The 18,209-nt window shown below is 48.7% G+C and overlaps 10 protein-coding genes across 10 annotated transcripts; 4 read left to right on the forward strand and 6 right to left on the reverse strand.

The window, feature by feature from the left end:
- Positions 1-173: 173 nt before the first annotated feature.
- On the reverse strand, positions 174-2,291 carry BGW36DRAFT_426453 (fungal-specific transcription factor domain-containing protein; the record flags this gene model as incomplete). Its single annotated transcript, XM_046220271.1, has 3 exons — positions 174-1,637; positions 1,698-2,146; positions 2,207-2,291. 3 exons carry the CDS (start codon positions 2,289-2,291, stop codon positions 174-176), a joined length of 1,998 nt encoding a protein of 665 aa, XP_046073226.1.
- A 745-nt stretch (positions 2,292-3,036) lies between these two features.
- Positions 3,037-3,888, forward strand: BGW36DRAFT_358282 (ClpP/crotonase-like domain-containing protein; the record flags this gene model as incomplete). Its single annotated transcript, XM_046213955.1, has 1 exon — positions 3,037-3,888. One exon carries the CDS (start codon positions 3,037-3,039, stop codon positions 3,886-3,888), a length of 852 nt encoding a protein of 283 aa, XP_046073227.1.
- A 287-nt stretch (positions 3,889-4,175) lies between these two features.
- Positions 4,176-4,710, reverse strand: BGW36DRAFT_426455 (Mss4-like protein; the record flags this gene model as incomplete). Its single annotated transcript, XM_046220272.1, has 3 exons — positions 4,176-4,400; positions 4,459-4,584; positions 4,645-4,710. 3 exons carry the CDS (start codon positions 4,708-4,710, stop codon positions 4,176-4,178), a joined length of 417 nt encoding a protein of 138 aa, XP_046073228.1.
- A 77-nt stretch (positions 4,711-4,787) lies between these two features.
- BGW36DRAFT_150337 (uncharacterized protein) lies at positions 4,788-5,699 on the reverse strand. Its single transcript, XM_046209501.1, has one exon. The coding sequence runs from the start codon at positions 5,510-5,512 to the stop codon at positions 5,030-5,032; it is 483 nt and encodes a 160-aa protein (XP_046073229.1). The 5' UTR covers positions 5,513-5,699; the 3' UTR covers positions 4,788-5,029.
- On the forward strand, positions 5,551-7,117 carry BGW36DRAFT_426457 (aldehyde dehydrogenase; the record flags this gene model as incomplete). Its single annotated transcript, XM_046220273.1, has 2 exons — positions 5,551-5,675; positions 5,725-7,117. 2 exons carry the CDS (start codon positions 5,551-5,553, stop codon positions 7,115-7,117), a joined length of 1,518 nt encoding a protein of 505 aa, XP_046073230.1.
- An 807-nt stretch (positions 7,118-7,924) lies between these two features.
- On the reverse strand, positions 7,925-9,150 carry BGW36DRAFT_293792 (aspartic proteinase II-1; the record flags this gene model as incomplete). The annotated part of the gene is made up of 2 exons (XM_046211030.1): positions 7,925-8,771; positions 8,834-9,150. 2 exons carry the CDS (start codon positions 9,148-9,150, stop codon positions 7,925-7,927), a joined length of 1,164 nt encoding a protein of 387 aa, XP_046073231.1.
- A 1,839-nt stretch (positions 9,151-10,989) lies between these two features.
- BGW36DRAFT_294401 (uncharacterized protein) lies at positions 10,990-13,653 on the reverse strand (the record flags this gene model as incomplete). Its single annotated transcript, XM_046211095.1, has 1 exon — positions 10,990-13,653. The coding sequence occupies one exon, from the start codon at positions 13,651-13,653 to the stop codon at positions 10,990-10,992; it is 2,664 nt and encodes an 887-aa protein (XP_046073232.1).
- Positions 13,654-14,466: 813 nt separating this feature from the next.
- Positions 14,467-14,844, reverse strand: BGW36DRAFT_426460 (glycoside hydrolase; the record flags this gene model as incomplete). The annotated part of the gene is made up of 1 exon (XM_046220274.1): positions 14,467-14,844. One exon carries the CDS (start codon positions 14,842-14,844, stop codon positions 14,467-14,469), a length of 378 nt encoding a protein of 125 aa, XP_046073233.1.
- A 298-nt stretch (positions 14,845-15,142) lies between these two features.
- BGW36DRAFT_150358 (uncharacterized protein) lies at positions 15,143-16,158 on the forward strand. Its single transcript, XM_046209502.1, has one exon. It carries the CDS (start codon positions 15,440-15,442, stop codon positions 15,803-15,805), a length of 366 nt encoding a protein of 121 aa, XP_046073234.1. The 5' UTR covers positions 15,143-15,439; the 3' UTR covers positions 15,806-16,158.
- Positions 16,159-16,434: 276 nt separating this feature from the next.
- BGW36DRAFT_376713 (uncharacterized protein) lies at positions 16,435-17,552 on the forward strand. Its single transcript, XM_046215916.1, has one exon. It carries the CDS (start codon positions 16,518-16,520, stop codon positions 17,454-17,456), a length of 939 nt encoding a protein of 312 aa, XP_046073235.1. The 5' UTR covers positions 16,435-16,517; the 3' UTR covers positions 17,457-17,552.
- The last annotated feature ends 657 nt before the right edge of the window (positions 17,553-18,209 follow it).

Consider the following 18,209-nt stretch of genomic DNA (forward strand, 5'->3'; position numbering starts at 1 on the left):
AAATCTGTAATAAAAGTACTATTCCTACAGACTAATTATACACGCTAGGAAGATAATTCTACTACTAAAATGGACGGAATGTGATAAATTTCGCTTTCGGATCTTTGTGGTGACCTTATTGTTCAATAATTTATTGTTTGTTATTTATGCCTCCACCGCCGTGAGACTTGCACTTATGTATGTGCACCTGAAGCGCCTAGAAACCATTCGAGGTCCATCTGGGACATATAACCCGAATTCGTATTCCGAACAGAATTGTCTACAGCCTGATTACAGTCGAGATTACCTGAATCATGAAGGGGAGTATAAGTCCACAAGTCGAAAAGATCGGTGAATGAGTCTATGTCCATTCCCGCTGTTAGTGAGAAACTTGGGGATTTCATCCCTACTGTTGACGAGTGTCCATTCAAGTTCCCGAGATCTTCTCTGGACCACAGGCCACCGCCACTGTCAGAGAAGGCGGCCTGCGGCATTTGTGCATACAGGTTCGCATCCGAGTTAGTGTTCAGGACGGAATCGACGTTCATCAGACCTGACGGAAAGCCCCCCTGGCCGCCGTTGAGGCCGTGCCTCTGCAGGGCTGTGAGAAGAAACTGACTGACAAAATCTGCAGCGATGCTCGTTTCGCGCAGGCGCTGGAGTACTCGCATGCATTTCGCGAAGCTTCGGATGCTGGCCTGCTGGACTTCCTTGGTTCCAGTCAAGATGCCGGCCAAATAGAATGTGAGTGCGGGTAGCAGGAAGCCGCATCCGGCTGTGGTGAAGAAACGTAGTAAGTCGAGCTCGAAGAGATCATTGCTGATTTCTGTGATGCGACCGGCAGCTTCCTGGAGTACCTCTAGTCGAGCGCGATGCGATTCTGAATGACTCCAACTCGCAGCTCGCAGAACCTGCGGCCGATACAGCGCACTCATGGTTGCGTGATATTGCAGGTGCAGCAGACCACGATGGACTGTGAGAGTCTCTTCTAGTCCGATCAAGGGTAGGTCAGAGGGTCGTGAGTATATGGCTTCCTCGGGGAGCATGGTGTACCACGTGCGGAGTTCCAGATAACATTGGTGAATTGGCGATGATTCTAGATCGACGTTGTTTGGCTGTAACGTATTCGTCGACGAGACAACTCCAACTCCAGCTGGGCCTTCTTGTCCCTGTTTGAAATGCTGTACCGAGTATCGCAAGCTCAAGACGTCGGCCACGCAAAGAGACAACTTCATTTGTTGGATGCACATGGCGGCCAACTTCTGGAGAATGGTGGAGCTCCGGGCCAGGTGGCAATCGACCGGCACGCAGGAGACGTCGATACTGACCGGATCAATGTCAAAATCATCTAAGGTAATCATGGGCACGTTGAAATTCTCCTTTTTCACTTCTGCCGGCCGGCTCATCCCCAAATGGAGCACCTGGTCTCTCACAAAGCATACCCACGCTAATCGTTTCCACAGTCGTTGTTTGCTGCTGGCCATCCTGGACTGGGTCGGGTCTTTGTACAAGCCAATCGTGCTTCCTAGATACGACGCAAGCGACATCCAATAGCAGTTATCCTTTGGGCTATCTGGAGATTCGTACCACAACGTCATAAGAAGCAGTGACTGAATGATGGTGATGCGATCGGTCTCGTAGCCCGCATCGTAGAGTACCTATGCAAGGCGGAAATTGGAATTAGAAAGCATATTCTTCTTCTCATCACTGATACTAACTTTAACCTTGTTGAAGAAATATCGTTGTGCGACTTTTCGGTCCTCGAAGCCAATTTCTCGAAGAAATGCCATATCTACGAATGCGACTCCGGCGAACATCACTGCTTGGAATAATAGCAGGCTCAAAGTGCCACTGCTACCTTCTATCATGCTCGTGAACTCATTCAGATCTATCACCGGCATGAATCCATGTATATGCTCAATGTAGGACTGCAAGAGCCGATTCCGAAGTCGTGATGCAGGAACGGTTAAAGCGCCTTTCTGGGATAGGTACTCGTGCTCCTCGTCTGCAATATTCTTTGGTAGCGGTGTCAAAAAGGATGGCAGTATCGGACAATCTGGCTTGGACCTTGGGATATGGTGAGAAATCTCACCCCAAAAAGGCGCGAAAACAGGCAAATCAATTGAAACATCCATATCGGGGCTTGCGTTAGGACTTTGTGGTCCTTCTACATATGTAGTCTTGTCAATAGATGGTTATACTGGACACTATCAGCATTGCGGCTTACCCATGATATGTGTGACATCAAACACGTGTGCGTTGATATCGGTATTTGATGCCTGCTGCGTACAACTCCCGTTTGAAACTCGCATTTCACAATTGAAGGTCTCGTCCTGGACGAGATTGGTAGAATTGTATTTATAGGCCCAGTTTTTCCTAAAAAACAGCTTTTAAAATTCCAACTCTTTATGACTCTCATATTCAATCTCTTACCTTCTTCGCTTGTTGTCTGGCAGGGTACATGCAATCTCGTCGTGCTGACAATTCGAGCACGGCGGCCCTCGATTCCAGACATCACATCGTACCTTTCGACGGCGACAAGACTGACAAGCCTTTGGGCCGCGCTTTTTCGCACCTGTATCTGTGTGGACTTGCAACTGTGTCCCTAGCGATGACAAGGACATTTCGGAAAGGATGGACTGGACCCCTGTCTGGACGAATAAAAATACCTCGTCAAAGAGAAAGAAATCATCGCAGGAATGCGCATTCAATGCGGGGATCACCTATCCCCGCAAGCTGGTAAACCTAAAGAGGCAAAAGAGCCGGACATTGCCGAGCTGGTCTGACCATATGGTCGGGAACCAATCGGCGTAATCGGAGATGGATGGTATGTGGGTATACTGAACTATAAGACGTGAATGAGCAACCACTATTATGCAGCAGTTAACCTACATACCCGCGGATGTTTGATCGGGCGCACCCTCTGATGGCCTCGGTAATACTTCTAAAGAATGTTCACTAATAACTTATCATCTCAGGAAGTGGTTAAATTCCATGCACTTGGGTGTTTGAGGGGAATTGAAACAGGTAAAAACCATTGAAAGAAAGATTCTCGCGATGGAATCAACTGCAAAACCCCAGGTGCTCATCATCACCAAGGTAACGCCTCGCTACTGGCGGGCTACCTTCAACGACCCTCCCATGAACCTCATGACTCCAGAAATATACGAGGGCTTGTGGACGCTGCTCAACGAGCTAGAGCGGGATCAAGAAGTTCAAGTGATAGTGTTTGACAGCAGTGCCACGGACTACTTCATCATGCATGTCGATCTGGTCAATGGCTCTAAAGCGCTGCGGGTGCCGGAGAAAAGTTGGGCTCTGTTTGTGCAACGACTGGCTCAGATGCCGGTCGTCAGTATCTGTATGATTCGAGGACGTGTGCGGGGTATCGGTAGCGAATTTGCCCTGTCCTGCGACATGAGATTTGCAAGCGTCGAAAAGGCCATCTGGGGCCAACCCGAAGTCGGGTCTGGTGTTGTGCCGGGAGGAGGTTGTCTTGAGTGGCTGCCTCGACTTGTGGGCCGGTCAAGAGCACTGGAAATCTGCCTGGGCAGTGATGATTTCGACGCCAAAACGGCGGAGCTCTACAACTGGATTAACCGTGCGCTTCCAGACTCAGAACTAGATGGGTTTGTTGACGCTCTAGCTCGTCGGATTGCTTCATTCCCCAAATTCCCCGTAGCCCAAACGAAGGCAATCATCAATAACCGTGCCGGAATCCCTAGTCCGGCTGGTATTCGACAAACACAAGACGCCTTTATGCAGTGTCGTTCCATTCCGGAGGTCCAGCAGCGAATTCAGAAATTGTTCGAGGCTGGGTTGCAGGAACATGGAGACTTTGAGTTCAACCTTGGCAGGAATTTAGCACTGGTGGACACTTATAAGAAGAATACTGGACAAGAAGGTTAAGGCCTCACAGGTTCAAATGGTATGTCGCTGTGAGTAATTGGCTATGATGATGAATGTAAATTCAGAATTTGCTCGGTTGTAGAGGCATATATAGTCAAATCTGACAAATTTAAGACTGCGAACTTTATCGAAAAAAACTTGAGATACAAAAATATCAAAAATACAAAGAATTTAGCGTTGACGTGTCAGTTGCGTTGAATTGTTGCGGCCACTTGCACAGGCTTTTACTGGCCCCAGCTTGGCAAAAGCAGCATCATGCGTCCAAAAAGCACGCGCAGCAAACCCAATTATGAAACAATCTTGTATTTGCCATTGAGCTGGATTGCACCCTCGATCTGTTTGATCCATGGCGGCCGGCGCTCTACATATACCTCCACCTTAGGAGGAATGTCCAGAATGCTCTGGTCATCAAGCACGCCAGCTCGCAGGCCCACGTTATCCTTCATTCGCGGCTCGCCGCCGGTACGGAACAGCGTGGTTCCGCAGGCGCCACAGAAGTGGTTATGGATATCCTGAAGAGCTTGTCAGCTAGCTAGAAGACAACAGGCATATTGAGTGGCGCCGACTGACATTGCCATGGTCGGATTTTTTGGTGTAAACCTTTGGCTCGCCCTGTGACACAGCAAAGTTGGCCTTGGGAATTTGGAAGACTTGGAAATTGTTGATTTTGCGGTCGTCATGGCAGTAGCATACGGCCTGGAGTGCAATATTAGAACCTTGTGACACACTCGGACTTGGAATGCAAAGAGAACGTACTGTATACTGTGGATTGCCTGTGTAAACGATCTTAATATCTCCGCATAGACAGCTTCCTGTAGGCATTTTCAAGTAATACCCTTGTTTCGGGAACGGATCCTGCTGGTGAGTCGATAAAATTGAAAGTTTCAGTGCTATCGGCGACTGAGTCCAACAAAAAATTTACAAGTAGGAATTAAATATGTCTCTCAGCCTTCAGGGACAAAAAGAAGGGGTGACCAAGGATGAGGAGACTAAGGATAAGGAAAAGTGCCAGGTCTGGGGAGACCCAAACGGTCGGTCCCATAAGCACTAGGCCTTAAGCACACGCCGGCTGTAGCGCGAAATGTCAGCTGCGCATATTATTTATAACATTGTCCGCGTAGAGAATCTGGAGATTGATATCTCAATGTCGATATCCAGCACCAGGTGTAACTAGGACCAACACGGCATCCTCTGGCCGATTTAACTGCTTTTTCTGGAAGCGGGCTAGTGACGCGCCTAGATGCGAGAATTCCCTTGATGTCGGCACGAGATTCCCAATCGGGGCGCTCGCACGAGAAAACGGCGGGTTATCGCGACTAATCGCGGCGTGCAGCTCCAATGGCATGCCATTGCCATTACCATCACCCAGCTGTATCGGGAGGAGTAGTGGGCGAGAACAAGAAGAGATAAGAAGTGCAGGAAAAAGAACAGCACGCAGCGATGCTCGCCGTGCGGGGTACTCTACGTCGCTGCGTGCAGCCGCTGCTTGCTGGGGCGGGGAAGGCAGCCACGACCGGCGCAGCTTTTCGCTCCTGCTGTTTATCTTCGCTGCACTCCCTCTCCTCCTCGCACTCTTCATTTTCGTCTGCATTTCCCTCTTCATTCTCCTCTTCATTTTCGTCATCCTCTAGCCCCCAGCTGGCCCTGCCCTCAGACTCCATCATGGCTGACCTCGCTGTCGACCTCACTGCGCCCAACGGCCAGAAATACAAGCTGCCCACCGGACTCTTCATCAACAACGAGTTCGTCAAGGGCAATGGCGGCACCATCGTGTCCATTGATCCTGCGTAAGTCGTACGGGTTGCATGAAACCATTCTGTGCTAACCAGCGCCTAGCACCGAGAAAGAGATTGTCACGATCCATGCCGCCAGTGCTGACGATGTCGACCGAGCTGTGAAAGCTGCCCACGCTGCCCTCAAGCACTCGTCCTGGAAGCTGCTCCCCCCTACCGACCGCGGTCGTTTGATGGCCCGCCTCGCCGACTTGGTGGAGGAGAAAAGAGAAATTCTGGCTACAATTGAAGCATGGGACAACGGCAAGCCATACTCGGTTGCATTGAACGACGATCTGGGAGAAGTGGCCTTGACCCTCCGGTACTACAGCGGATGGGCCGACAAGACGTTCGGACAGACCATTAGCACAACCCCTGAGAAGTTCGCCTATACTCTGCGCCAACCTATTGGTGTGGTGGGCCAGATCATCCCATGGAACTTTCCCCTCTCAATGGCTGCTTGGAAACTCGGTCCAGCCCTGGCCTGCGGTAACACCGTTGTGTTGAAGCCTGCCGAACAGACCCCCCTGAGCGTGTTGATTCTTGCAGAGCTGATCAAGGAAGCCGGCTTCCCTCCTGGTGTGGTCAACATCGTTAATGGCTACGGCCGGGAAGCTGGTTCTGCCTTGGTGGAGCATCCTCTGGTCGATAAAGTCGCATTCACTGGTTCGACTGCTACTGCCCGCCAAATAATGAAAATGGCATCCGCTACTTTGAAGAACATTACTCTCGAGACTGGAGGAAAATCACCCCTTTTGGTTTTCAGTGATGCCGATCTTGAACAGGCAGTTAAGTGGTCTCATTCTGGAATTATGTATAACCAAGGCCAGATTTGCACCGCTACATCTCGTATCTTCGTCCAAAAGGAGATTTACAACACCTTTATTGAGAAGTACAAGGAGGCCGTCAAGAGCACCTCTAAAGTTGGAAATCAATGGGACGAGTCTACCTTCCAGGGCCCACAAGTCACCCGTGCACAGTACGAGCGTATTCTTGATTACATTGAGATTGGAAAATCCGAAGGCGCTACTGTCCTCACAGGCGGAGAGCCTTACAGGGAAGAAGGCAGCAGTACAGATTTCAGCAAGGGATTTTTCATCGCTCCTACCGTCTTCACCGATGTCAACGACTCGATGCGTATCTGTCAGGAAGAGATATTTGGCCCTGTTGTGGCCATAGCTTCTTTCGAAACAGAAGAGGAAGCCATCAGTCGTGCAAATAACACAACCTACGGTCTCGGTGCAGCTGTCTTCACTACAAACCTCCAGCGTGGCCACCGTGTCGCAGCTGAGATTGAGTCCGGCATGGTCTGGATCAACAGTTCTCAAGACAGCGACCCGCGCGTTCCATTTGGTGGTGTCAAACAGTCTGGAATTGGCCGTGAGCTTGGAGAGGCTGGTCTCGAGGCTTACAGCCAGATCAAGGCTGTTCACGTGAACATGGGAACAGTGCTCTAAAATGTTTAGCTTGTCGAGGGGAGAGAGGTGCTTGTACTCTATGACTTGCTGATATGCCGTCTTCCAGATTGACGAAGCAGGAATATTTCTGATCCCAGTTACGGCGATAATCTTTGTTCATAATTATTTATCATAATGAGTTAAAATTCACGATTTCCTCAAAATTGGCCTCGCAGGTATTATCTAGAAAGAAAGCACCTGGCGAATACGTTCGGGAACCAACATGCAAAGTTGTACAGTGTACTAGTAATACAGCCCCGCATGAATTCCCTCTCATAGCTTCGTCGGGGTAACACTACTATTCCGGGGGGCCCAACTCGGGCGGTGTATCTAATCGTTAGTACAGTGCCCTAATGCTCCATATTGATCCATAGGAAATACCCCTGTTGAAAGCTAAACAACGGAGTTTCTAGGCAGTAGAATAGCTGGGGGAAAAGCAGCTATGTCAAGTATCTCCACTGCCCCGATGTTAATACCCCTCGCCAAACAGATGCTTTTTCGGTTCTAAGGTATGGCTTGCTTTTCTAGGCCCCTATTTTTCAATTTTCGTCATAAGACGTAAATATTACAATCAAAGCTTGTCATAAGATATCCCAATACTGGCCTTTCATGCCTTCGGTTTTGACCATGGTGGAAATTGTAGGAGACTATAGACGTTTTACCTTGTTTCAAGTGTTTACATTTACTGGAATGATAATGTTCAAAATACTCATCAAATTTCATAATATTCTCACATACATCATTTTTTCACTTTTCAGCCGCTTCCAATTTTCACATCCTTTCAGCAGTCCCGATCAAAGATGTAATTTAAGCCTGGGCGGCAAAGCCAAGCTGAACATTCGCGCCATCAAAAACGACATACTGGCTCTTGAGGAAGACATCACCGAAGATATTGAAACCGATGCTACCGGCAGACTGAATACCACCGAAGCATTGGCCATTCTGTTGGGCATAGTTGATGTAAGAGCCAGGAACAGTGGCGGTGTAACCGTTAATGGTAACGGAGAAGTCAGGGAGAGTGGTAGAGCAGTCGAAAACCCAGCCACCTTGAGAAGAGGAGTTCTCAGCACCACTGACCTGGGCGTAGTAGTTGGAAACAGTGGTGTCATCGAGAAGCAGGAGGGTGGTGCCAGTGTCGGCGATACCGGTGAGGGAAGTGCTGCTGGAAGAACCGCCAATGGCATAGGAGTCGGCAGTGAAGGACCAGAAACCCTGGCTGTTGTCAACGGGGGTATAAGCAAGGGTACCGGTGTATTTGGAGCTGTCGATGAATCCGAAGTCATAGGTACCAGGAGCGTTGTGCTTCAAGGTAACAGCGAAAACGGGGGTGGCAAGAGAGCTCTGGACGTTGGCATAAAAGGTGTTTTGCGGGGTGGGCTGGACAGTGTTGATGCTGCTCCAGGCAAGACCGAGCAAGCCGTCGTTGCTGGTATCGGAAGAGAATTCACTGCTGACAGTCTGAGCGGCCTCAATTGCTTGAGACGTGGCAGTCACACCACCGACGACAACGGTGTCCTGGTAGACATCACCGCTGGCAGAGCTGCCATCGCCGTAGCTAATTTGCCAGGTAGCGCCAGAGATCTGGTTGGCGTTGGCGCTGGGCGTGTAGAAGTTGTGGCCAGCACCTCCAGAGGTGCTGGAGGTGTAGACCCAGCTAGGAAGAACGATCAGTATGTAATTCTAGGTTAATCGCCTTTGGCGATGGATTCAACATACAGATCAGCAGAACCAGTGTCGAAGTCTAGGTTCACAGTGCTGTCACCAACGGTGACAGGAGTAACATACTCCTCATCGCCGTTTACAGGGGTATTTGTTGCAGAGCCGGACTGGGCGGACGCAGCAGCGGCAGCAACATGGGCAGGGATCTCAGCCCCGTACTTGGCCAGAGCGCGAGCATAGTGAACGGCTGGGGCGACATAGTGCATTTTGGGCACGGCGACCTGGTCGATGGAGAACTTTGTTGTCTTGGTGGGTGCAGCACCCACAAGGGCCGACAGGGCCAGGCCAGTCACGACAGACTTGGATGAAACCATCTTGTAATGGAGTATGGAAAAGAGAAAGGATAGACAAATGGGGAATGCTGATCACTGACGAGCAACAGAGAAGTTCTCCATCTAGGAGGCCTAAGCTGCTTTATATGTCTTTTCCTCTCGTCCAGCACCAACACTCAGTCCCCCTCCCCTCAGAGCCATAGCCTGACGAGCTGTTAGGCCGAAGGGTGCCATATACTGGATGGTATCTATTCAGAAGATGATTAGCCATAGTGTCGAGGCGCGATACAACGTGGCGCTGTGAGATCTGCAATCAGAAGCCGGAGTAGCCAGCACAGAAAGGAAGGTCCAGATTCCGATTCAGGAGAGATCGACGCGAGGCATCAACAGATGGAAGGCACAGGGGCCGGCTAGCTTGGATAAGGTTAAGCTCGCTAGATAGAGCTCGCCGCTAGTCCGCATCCTGCTTCAGCCAGGTCACTGTACCGTGGACGTCCAATTGTCCATGCCACTCAATGAATTTGCTTGTTACTTGTGAGATCACTGATTGGCTCACACATGAGACTTTCATTTCCACCTGCCGCCCCCGAAATGGAAGGTTGTATTCACACTGGCCAATGGAGCCGCCACGCTATCGCTTGTTGTACAGTCTGTCAGCCAACCACGTTGTGCGCGGTGATGAAGGCTCAAAAACAAGCCTTTGGTTGCCACGCTAAGTTCGCAGCTGCCAACAACAGATAGGCTTCATACATCGACACCCCACTACTGACAGGCCGGAAGGTTGTATCTTTTATCATTCATGCATCAACAATGATGTCGTTGGCTTGCTCGAGGCTGAGAAAGTTGCAGTGGCTTTCCGGCTAGCTGCGGCTTCTTTCTATCTAGGTCGATCACCAAACCCAAAATCAATAATCGCCCTGATCCTCTGGCCATACTCGCTTACAACTGAATGACTGATTAATCGACGATCAATCCCGCATCAAAAATGAAGCAGAAGCATTGACCTCATACTCTAGTACTACTACATAGGCTCCTCCGGATCAAATGCCGAAAGGAGCCATACGGATATTGCCGTATGGTCTGTGTGCCTTTCCTCAAGATACGAAGGTAACGCTGTCTAGCCAATAGAAGCCCTCACCCATGACAACATCAACAGGATTTTCGCAGTCATTGGGAGCTTTAGGCGTCGGTTAATATTTGTTTACTCCAGCTGCTTGCGGTTTTTTTCAGTCTTGATTAATTTGTTTAATATTGTAGTCCCATGACTCCTAGACGTACATGTATTGGTGCCAGGCGGAGTCATGAGGCTTGATCGGGATCCGCGATGGGTTTAACCCGCCCCGGCGACCCAGGAACGCGCCGTTAAAACTTACTATATAGCCAAGTCTGCAATGCTACCGTGTAACTCTGCATCATTGATGAGGAGGATGCCTCGGAATCCTAACCAACAGCTCGAAGCTGGTGTGGGAGTCATCGATCCCCCGCCAAAAGTGACATTTTGGAAGCTCTCTTGTTGCACAAGCAATGGGCTACATGTACTTGATTCTGACACTGGCGTGGAGTTTCACGCCTTATGCTTGACTCGGCGTGTTAGTGGTTGAATAGGTTCCATGTGGGTAAGAAACGACGCCCTACAGTCAACATCGTCGGTTTACGGCCCGTATGAGGTCATTTGATTGGTGCACATGCCATGTAAATCATAGGGCGTGTTGATTAGATATGGTACCCAACACATTTGTGAACCTAAACTTCTTTATTTAACTCGCTGATCGCTTTCATTCTCGTAGTATAAAATATCTTATTTTGGATTCTTTTTACAAATCCATCTATTATCAAAATCTAGCATATCGTTATTAAATACCGAGAGAGCTGCGTGGAATTCTACTGATAATTCGATCCCTCCATGTACGATAAATCCGCATATTGCTGCAGATTTTGATCAAGACTGGTCCCAGTGGGAATAGAGATGGGCTGCGTTTCGGATGTGCTCAGCGGATAAACTTGTCCGTTTTTGGCTGGCTGCCCATATTGGGGAGCTTCTTCAGAAGGAAACTCTTGTAGGTTGAAATCAGTTGCCCCGAAATTTTCTATACCTGCAGGAAGAGTAGCTAAATTTTTGTCGAATTGCTCGAGGAAGTCAGAGTCCAAACCCACTCCCGCATAAGGATCGGCCATAGCGCTTACTGGCGCTGAAGATGACTGATCAGCTGCAGAGAAACCACTGCTCCAGCCACTCGACAAGCCTGGTACATGAACTCCAGAGGAAACCCCGGTGCTACCCACGAAACTGCCTGCCAGACTACCCGGCATACTTGGAGCCGCGGAATGAAAGCCGCTGGAAGGGAAACCTGGGCTATGTAGTCCAGATCCTGAGGCGGCAGGGCTATCCAACGAGACCTTGCTAAGCCAGGTCTTGCGCAAATGTCCAGCCATAGGATTCGTTTCCAATGGTGGTCGTTGTATTCCGCCCGCATAGGGAGGTTGCATACCCAAATCGTCAAGTTGTAAGTGTTCCGAATCAGGAACTGCCGCGATTCCGCAATCTCGTTTCAGAATACTTAACCAAACTGGGTTGTCGGCGCAGGTCTGGTTCCAGGTGTCGTCGGATCCGTAAATAGTGATCCGGCCTTGATCCTGAATAGATTGATCACTAGGAATGATGCCCGCTTCTAATTTGCCCTCGATAAATGACTTCAGTTCTCGTTCTAGGCGCACGAAGCAATTTGCATCTTGTGAGACCCGCAACTGTGACGACGAGCGGTTTGAGGCATTGCTTGGCCAAGCTGCCTTATACGGGTTAGGCGACACTCGGTCTTCTGCGATGAGATATGGGGGAACTGCATTCTCAACTAGACGCCGAACGTACGGTTCGAAGCCCCAATCGCCTTTCCACTGTGACATATCAGCACCATTCTTAAAGTGTTGTGCCAAGTGATCGGCTCGATCCTTCCATGTGGTGAACTGGGCATCGCAAAACCCGCACCGGGACTTGATCTCGCTTGTTGTGCTCCGCCACTGATTCATCCAAGAGTCAAATTTAACATTATGCATCAATCGCAGATGTTGGTTTAGGTGATCTTTGCGGTAAAACGTGCGTTCCTGCATTGTCTTTTCTTGGCATGACGAATAATTGTGTGTCTCTAAGTGATCTTCGGTCGGATTGGGTTCTCTACAGAAAGCGCAAGCCTTTTGCCCATCAGATGTCAACATCACTCCTCCTTGTGGAGCACAACCCCATTTTTCGAGGGCAAGGTGAAGAGACTTTTCGTGACGTTGCCAGTCATACTTAGCTGGGAACGAATCAGTACAGAATGTGCATTGGAAAATCCGAGCTCCTCGGGTCTTCTGTCGCTCGAAAGGAGGCACAGGTGGGATTTGTTTACGTCGCCTACGACGCTCCTTCCGGTCAGACGAGTTCAACGAGTGCTGAGAAGACCGGTGGGAAAATGCAGAGGCAAATGAAAAATCCGAAATTGATGATTTGTTCTCGGTTTCAAAACTGCTGACAGACGGGGCTTGGAACATAGAGCTAGAGTCGTTGCTCGAGCCAGTCTTTCTCGAGACAGATTTACCATGTCCAGAAAGCGAAGGACGTGGTTGGAATTGCTGTTGCTGGTGGTGTGAGGGCGAGTTTGATCGGAAAGGTGTACTAGCCATGGCTCGAATAATAGCGCTGGTGGACGCCGGTTCGTTTTCAGGAGGAGAGTGCTTCCATCGTTCAAGAGGTGTCATCAGGGACATGTCAATGCTGGGAGACGATGACGAGGAGGAGGTAGAAGACTGTCCAGGAATATTGACGGCCCCCGGAATGGGGGAAATACTGCGTGCTGGTGGTCGCACTTTTCCACGACGACGAGCATTAGCCAGCCAATTTGCAATCTGACTACGTTTCAAGCCGGTTCGTTCTTTGAGCTCAATTTTCTCTTCTTCAGTCGGATACGGGTGCTGATAGTGCTCGGAAAGCCAGGTTTTCAGAATACGAACAGGGTCGCGCCCGAAACGAGCGCCACTTTTTCTCCCGCGGGATTCTAGGTCATCAAATTTATTAGAACCAACAGACTTTAAAGCTCGTCTTCCAGTCAGGCCACCAGTCGAGGTAACTGCGTCTTCACCCACGGTATGGAGCGTATGCAAGAATTTCCCAGGAGCTTTAGCATGAGTGAAACTACACTCTCGATAAAGTGATACACAGCAAGTACAGCCATTGTTCAGCACACCTCTCTGGATAAGAAAACAGTCAAATCCCATACGTCGACAGAAATCACATGGCTCCGTCGACCGGAACATCGGATACTCGCTGCCAGCAACGGGTTCAGGGATGTCAGACGAAGAGACCACTGGCAGGGCCTCCAGTTCAGGATGGGAAAGATGCTCCGTCTCAGCCGCAGCTGCCGAACTAGAGTGCAGCTGAAAGCTCTTGTCGAAGAAGAGCGAGTCAAAGTTCTCAACGGCATCTGCCTCATCCATCTCCAGACAGTCCGATGCGACGTCGTCCTGCATAATGTTGGAGGAGAAGCTGGCCTCTTCAAAATTGAAGTACTCCATTATCGGTATGCGTTTCCAATGGTGGGGATTTTCTTTCAGCTGCTGACTGTCTAAGACAACGCTCGAATCAAATGCGTCGGGACGGGTAAAGTCCGCGCACGAAGCAGACTTCCGCAGACTAATTAATGAGACAATCAGGCAGAAATGATAAGCTAGGGGAGAGGATTCGTAAGACGGGTAATATGGCGTGGGTTGTAAGGATTACGGGGCGAGAAAGGGGAACGAGAAGAGAGGGAAGGATGGGGGGGAAAGATATGTGAGAGATGGAGACCGTGTCGGTCCGCCTCTTTATGGCGATTTTGTACGTGCTCAAAGCTGGAGCTATGATGACAAGAGCGGTGTGCGAGCGATGCGAGACGATGCGAGAGAGCAGGGGAAAAATGGCATCAATCGAGTCATACTAGAGACTTCCACGAGCGCGCCCTGCGGATGACAGCGCCTTTCCTGTCTGGGAAGGATGGCCCCGCCTTTCCCCGCCAGAAGACGCCGGAAAGAACTGCGACCTGTGGCACTAGGCTGAAAGGGGAATAGCCTCGTCAATATGTTATCTTCGCTGCAGATCGATCATTGGCAATTGCAGCAAATACAGTACATACGGTAGATAGTTATAGGGGAGATCGTGGGTGCCTTTCCCGATCTAGTTCGTGCCGCTCGCTGCTTATAAGAGCGGAGAGTCTGCGGCCAGAGAGGCATCCAGGCGGCAGACGGCCATGTTCACGTGACTCTTCGTGATTGGACGCCCCTATGAGGTGTCGGTAAAAGTTGCCCATTAGCATTTTCTCATCTTCCTTGGGCTGGGACCAGCAGAGATCATTAAAGATGACTCAACACCCCAGGAAATAGAGTAAATTGGAGGTCTGCATCATCAGCTTCGAACCAGGCAATCTCAGGCGTCAGTCCGGTTTCAGTGACTTTGTACATTCCCCAGCATGTCTTCTTAAGCTCTTGCGCAAGTTTCATCTGCTTCTCTTTCCTTTCACTCCAACCATGGATCTTTCGTGCTTCTGCTATCGCAAGTCCACCTGTTACACCTAGTGCGATGGACCCAGGCAGGAAGCAGACCAGATGGTCCATCTTGGGGGATAATTTGCTACCAATTCCGGTTGGTAGCTCGGCAACAAACTGCAATTTCGAATGCTTCGTTGAGGTAATCAGATGTTTTTGGATTCCAGCGAGTGCCTCATCCCACATTTCAAGATATATAGGCCCAGTTATGTTGCTGATTTACGCGCTCTCCAATTCTACGATGTTTCAACTCTCTCTTTTCATCACGTCCATCCCTTTCGCTGTATCATCATTCTATCACTTGTTGCTCTCAAACCCACAAATTCTCTAAAAGATTCGCATTATGGCAGAAGCAGTTGGTTTTGCCTTGGCAGTGCTTTCTCTTCTTATTATGGCTGCTGAATACTATTGTGAAGGAGCTGATTCTTTGCATATGCTTAGGCCTAAGGCTAGAGATGATTGTATCCTTACGTTTTATAAAAGGTGATCTTTGAACTATATATGCTTCGTATTTGCATTAATAAACTCGGCTAAGACCTTCCTTCTGAGAAATACAAAAGAGAGCTACTAATACAATAATATATTCGAGGATGGTACGGAAAAAACCTCAATAGACAATTCCCAGGGGATCCTCTCGGTACTGCAAGTGAAAAACTTGCTCACTGGCTATCAAGCGTCTTTCCGGGTCGTGATACCTACATAGATCTGCATTGCGGTGATCTCAATGAAGGGCTAAAAGCCCTTTACAATATTTATCGAGGGTAGCGAGGCATCGAAAAAGATGGCTGTTGCTTTCGGCCTGGATACCGTCGTCGTGGCACCTGAAAAGCGCCCTGTCTCGTCTAGCTATGCTTCTCGTCTGGGAATCCTAGCTATCACTGCTGAAGTGGGATGTAACGGCACTGTGTCTGAAGATAAAGTCTTCCTCCATTATAACAGTGTGATACGTATCATGGGCTATCTTGGAATATTGCAGTCACCGCCACTACCTGGGGCATCGGTTCCCAAGTTTGTAAAACTTTCGGTCCCAATTGCATCTACCGATGGGCTCTGTTATCCACGAAAACATGTAGGTGCACACGTCGTCAAAAATGATGTTCTGGGCGAAGTACGAGATGTTTTTGGAAAGTTCTTGATACTGTTATAGCTGAAAAGTCTGGTGAGGTTCTTTATCAGCCGACAAGTCTTTGCGTAAAAGAAGGTGAACAATTAATGGGTGTTGCTTTCAGTCTTGATTCTCTATGAACTGTATTTTCTTTTAAAACGAAATATATCGGCGCATATACCAGCAAATACCCACTTCAACAGTGATCCCTAGCAATACATGCAATGTTGCGTCATTCTAAATTTTTCAATGATGTAGCTATATTTTAGCGCTGACCTACACAAACACTCAGTATAAGTGTCGTATCTGATTTTCGATTTACACGACACCAAAGTTGATTTATGTGTGACCTGTCGAATGGTTTTCATTTTCCAAGCCCGTAATTTACCTGTCCGAAAACATCGAATCTCCGTTCATTTATCTATTCGCAATTGGTCGCAGGTCACAAAGTTTACGCGGGTGGCGACAACCGGGAAAAAGCAACTGGCTCATTCTAACCTATTTCGACTAGTATTCTGCATATTGTCTGACGGATGAGGGCCAGACATAGCAGCCATTGGGGTGAATGATGTGGTACGTAGAGAAGAGATACGAGATGAGGGGTTGAATCAACCTTATTTAACAGCAGGTGTTCCCCCAAACAATCATAGTGCTTTTCAATCTCTTCACCCTTCATAGTTTCAAATATCCTGAAACGCTCTCATTTGTGATATCTCATAGCAACCCATACTTCTTTACTAGAACTGCCTTCGCTATGAGTAAAGTCCTCGTTGTCTTCGGTGCCACGGGGCAGCAGGGCGGCTCTGTCGTCAGGCACGTTCTGAGTGATCCTCAACTTTCTAAGGAATATCATGTCCGTGCAGTAACACGCGACCCATCAAGGAGCGCCGCAAAAGCCCTACAGCAACTAGGCGCTGAGGTTGTTCAAGGTGATGCCGACGATCCATCGTCGCTCACTACAGCCTTAAAGGGAGCCCATACCGTCTTCGCCGTCACCCTCATGGTCTCTGCTGAAAACGTGCCGAAATCCCAGGAGTATATCCAGGGCAAGGCCATGGCCGATGCAGCGGTTGCAGTCGGCGCAGAGTACTTCATCTTAAGTACGCTATCGAATGTCTCTCAAATTACGAATGGCAAAATCACCAACGTCGAGCACTTCGATCAAAAGGCTCAACTTGAGGAATACGTGCGCACCTTACCTATCAAGAGTGCCTTCTATGCTCCTGGCTTTTTCATGCAAAATTTTATAAATATCTTAGTACCGCAGCCTGTCGGTGATGGGTCGTTCGTTCTGGTCAACGTTACCACACCCCAGACTCAGTTTCCTTTAATTGATATCGTTGAGGATACAGGAAAGTTCATTGGCAGTATCCTGATGGAACCAGCCAGGTTCGAGGGGAAGACGGTCAGGGCCGCTGAGAGACTAGTCTCTTTAGAAGAGATTGCGGAGACAATGAGCCATGTGTTAGGGAAAACGGTTAGGTATAACCAAATACCCAAGAGCACGATGCAACAGTATCTCCCACCTAGTATTGCTGACGAAATCATTTGGATGTACATATATTACCAGGATTTTGGGTACTTTGGACCACAGACTAAGGATGTTGTAAAGGAGGCTGCTCAGGTTGTCCGTGGGAAGTTAACGACGTTTGAAGAGTTTCTTACTAAGAATGTCCCTCCAACTTTAAAGTGATCAAAAATTGTGATAGTTCATAAGCTACTAGTTTCACGAAAATTGTTACAGCTCTGTCTCTTGATATTCTGGAAATAGATTCAATGGTGCTATCAATAGCTGTGATATTTAACTCTTCATATGTTTTCAAGAGTGTGTTTTAATAGTCAGTGGTGGTGATTTGATTTCCCTGATCTTTCGTCTCTGCAAGTGAAGGGATATTAATAGTGTGTACTCCAGAGTCGCTAAATGATAGCATTTCATCAAAACTATCGGAAGTACCTGGAGTATTAACCAACTCATTGAATACTATGATAGGGTGGTCGATAGGAGTGCTGGATTATATCTCAGGTTGTGGTTTCTGATACTCTCTGATCGCTCGATAAGGATCAAAAGGATAGAGGCCACTTCTAGACCAAGTGGATTTGATAGTTTCGGTGGACGAATGCCACTTGACGGATGTGATCATGAAGATAGAGGAATAGTCGTCTGCTGGCAAAAATTTCCGCAGCCGGGACTCCATTCTCAGGGGAGGAGGATCCGTTAATAGTTGAACTGAAGGCAAAAGGGTTGGGTTAGAGGTGATCGAGATAAATTTGCTGAACAGTTTCCGTACCGTAGTAAATCGTCGTTACGATTACATTATATTAGTAGGCTGGGATGATCGCAGACATTATGAGGGCAAGATGGATTGGCTGTGTGGCAGTTGACCTGTTAAGTCCTCTCAATTTGCCAGTCAAGTAATACGTCTGCAGTGTTCCTATTATCCTTGTT

This window comes from Talaromyces proteolyticus (assembly GCF_021365285.1).
Source record: "Talaromyces proteolyticus strain PMI_201 chromosome Unknown BGW36scaffold_5, whole genome shotgun sequence".
Taxonomy (NCBI): Eukaryota; Fungi; Ascomycota; class Eurotiomycetes; order Eurotiales; family Trichocomaceae; genus Talaromyces; species Talaromyces proteolyticus.

Excerpts from the sequence above, each read along its gene's own strand:
- BGW36DRAFT_150358 (XM_046209502.1), top strand. The coding sequence starts at position 15,440 with ATGGCTGTTGCTTTCGGCCTGGATACCGTCGTCGTGGCACCTGAAAAG.
- BGW36DRAFT_150337 (XM_046209501.1), bottom strand. The coding sequence starts at position 5,512 with ATGACGAAAATGAAGAGGAGAATGAAGAGGGAAATGCAGACGAAAATG.
- BGW36DRAFT_376713 (XM_046215916.1), top strand. The coding sequence starts at position 16,518 with ATGAGTAAAGTCCTCGTTGTCTTCGGTGCCACGGGGCAGCAGGGCGGC.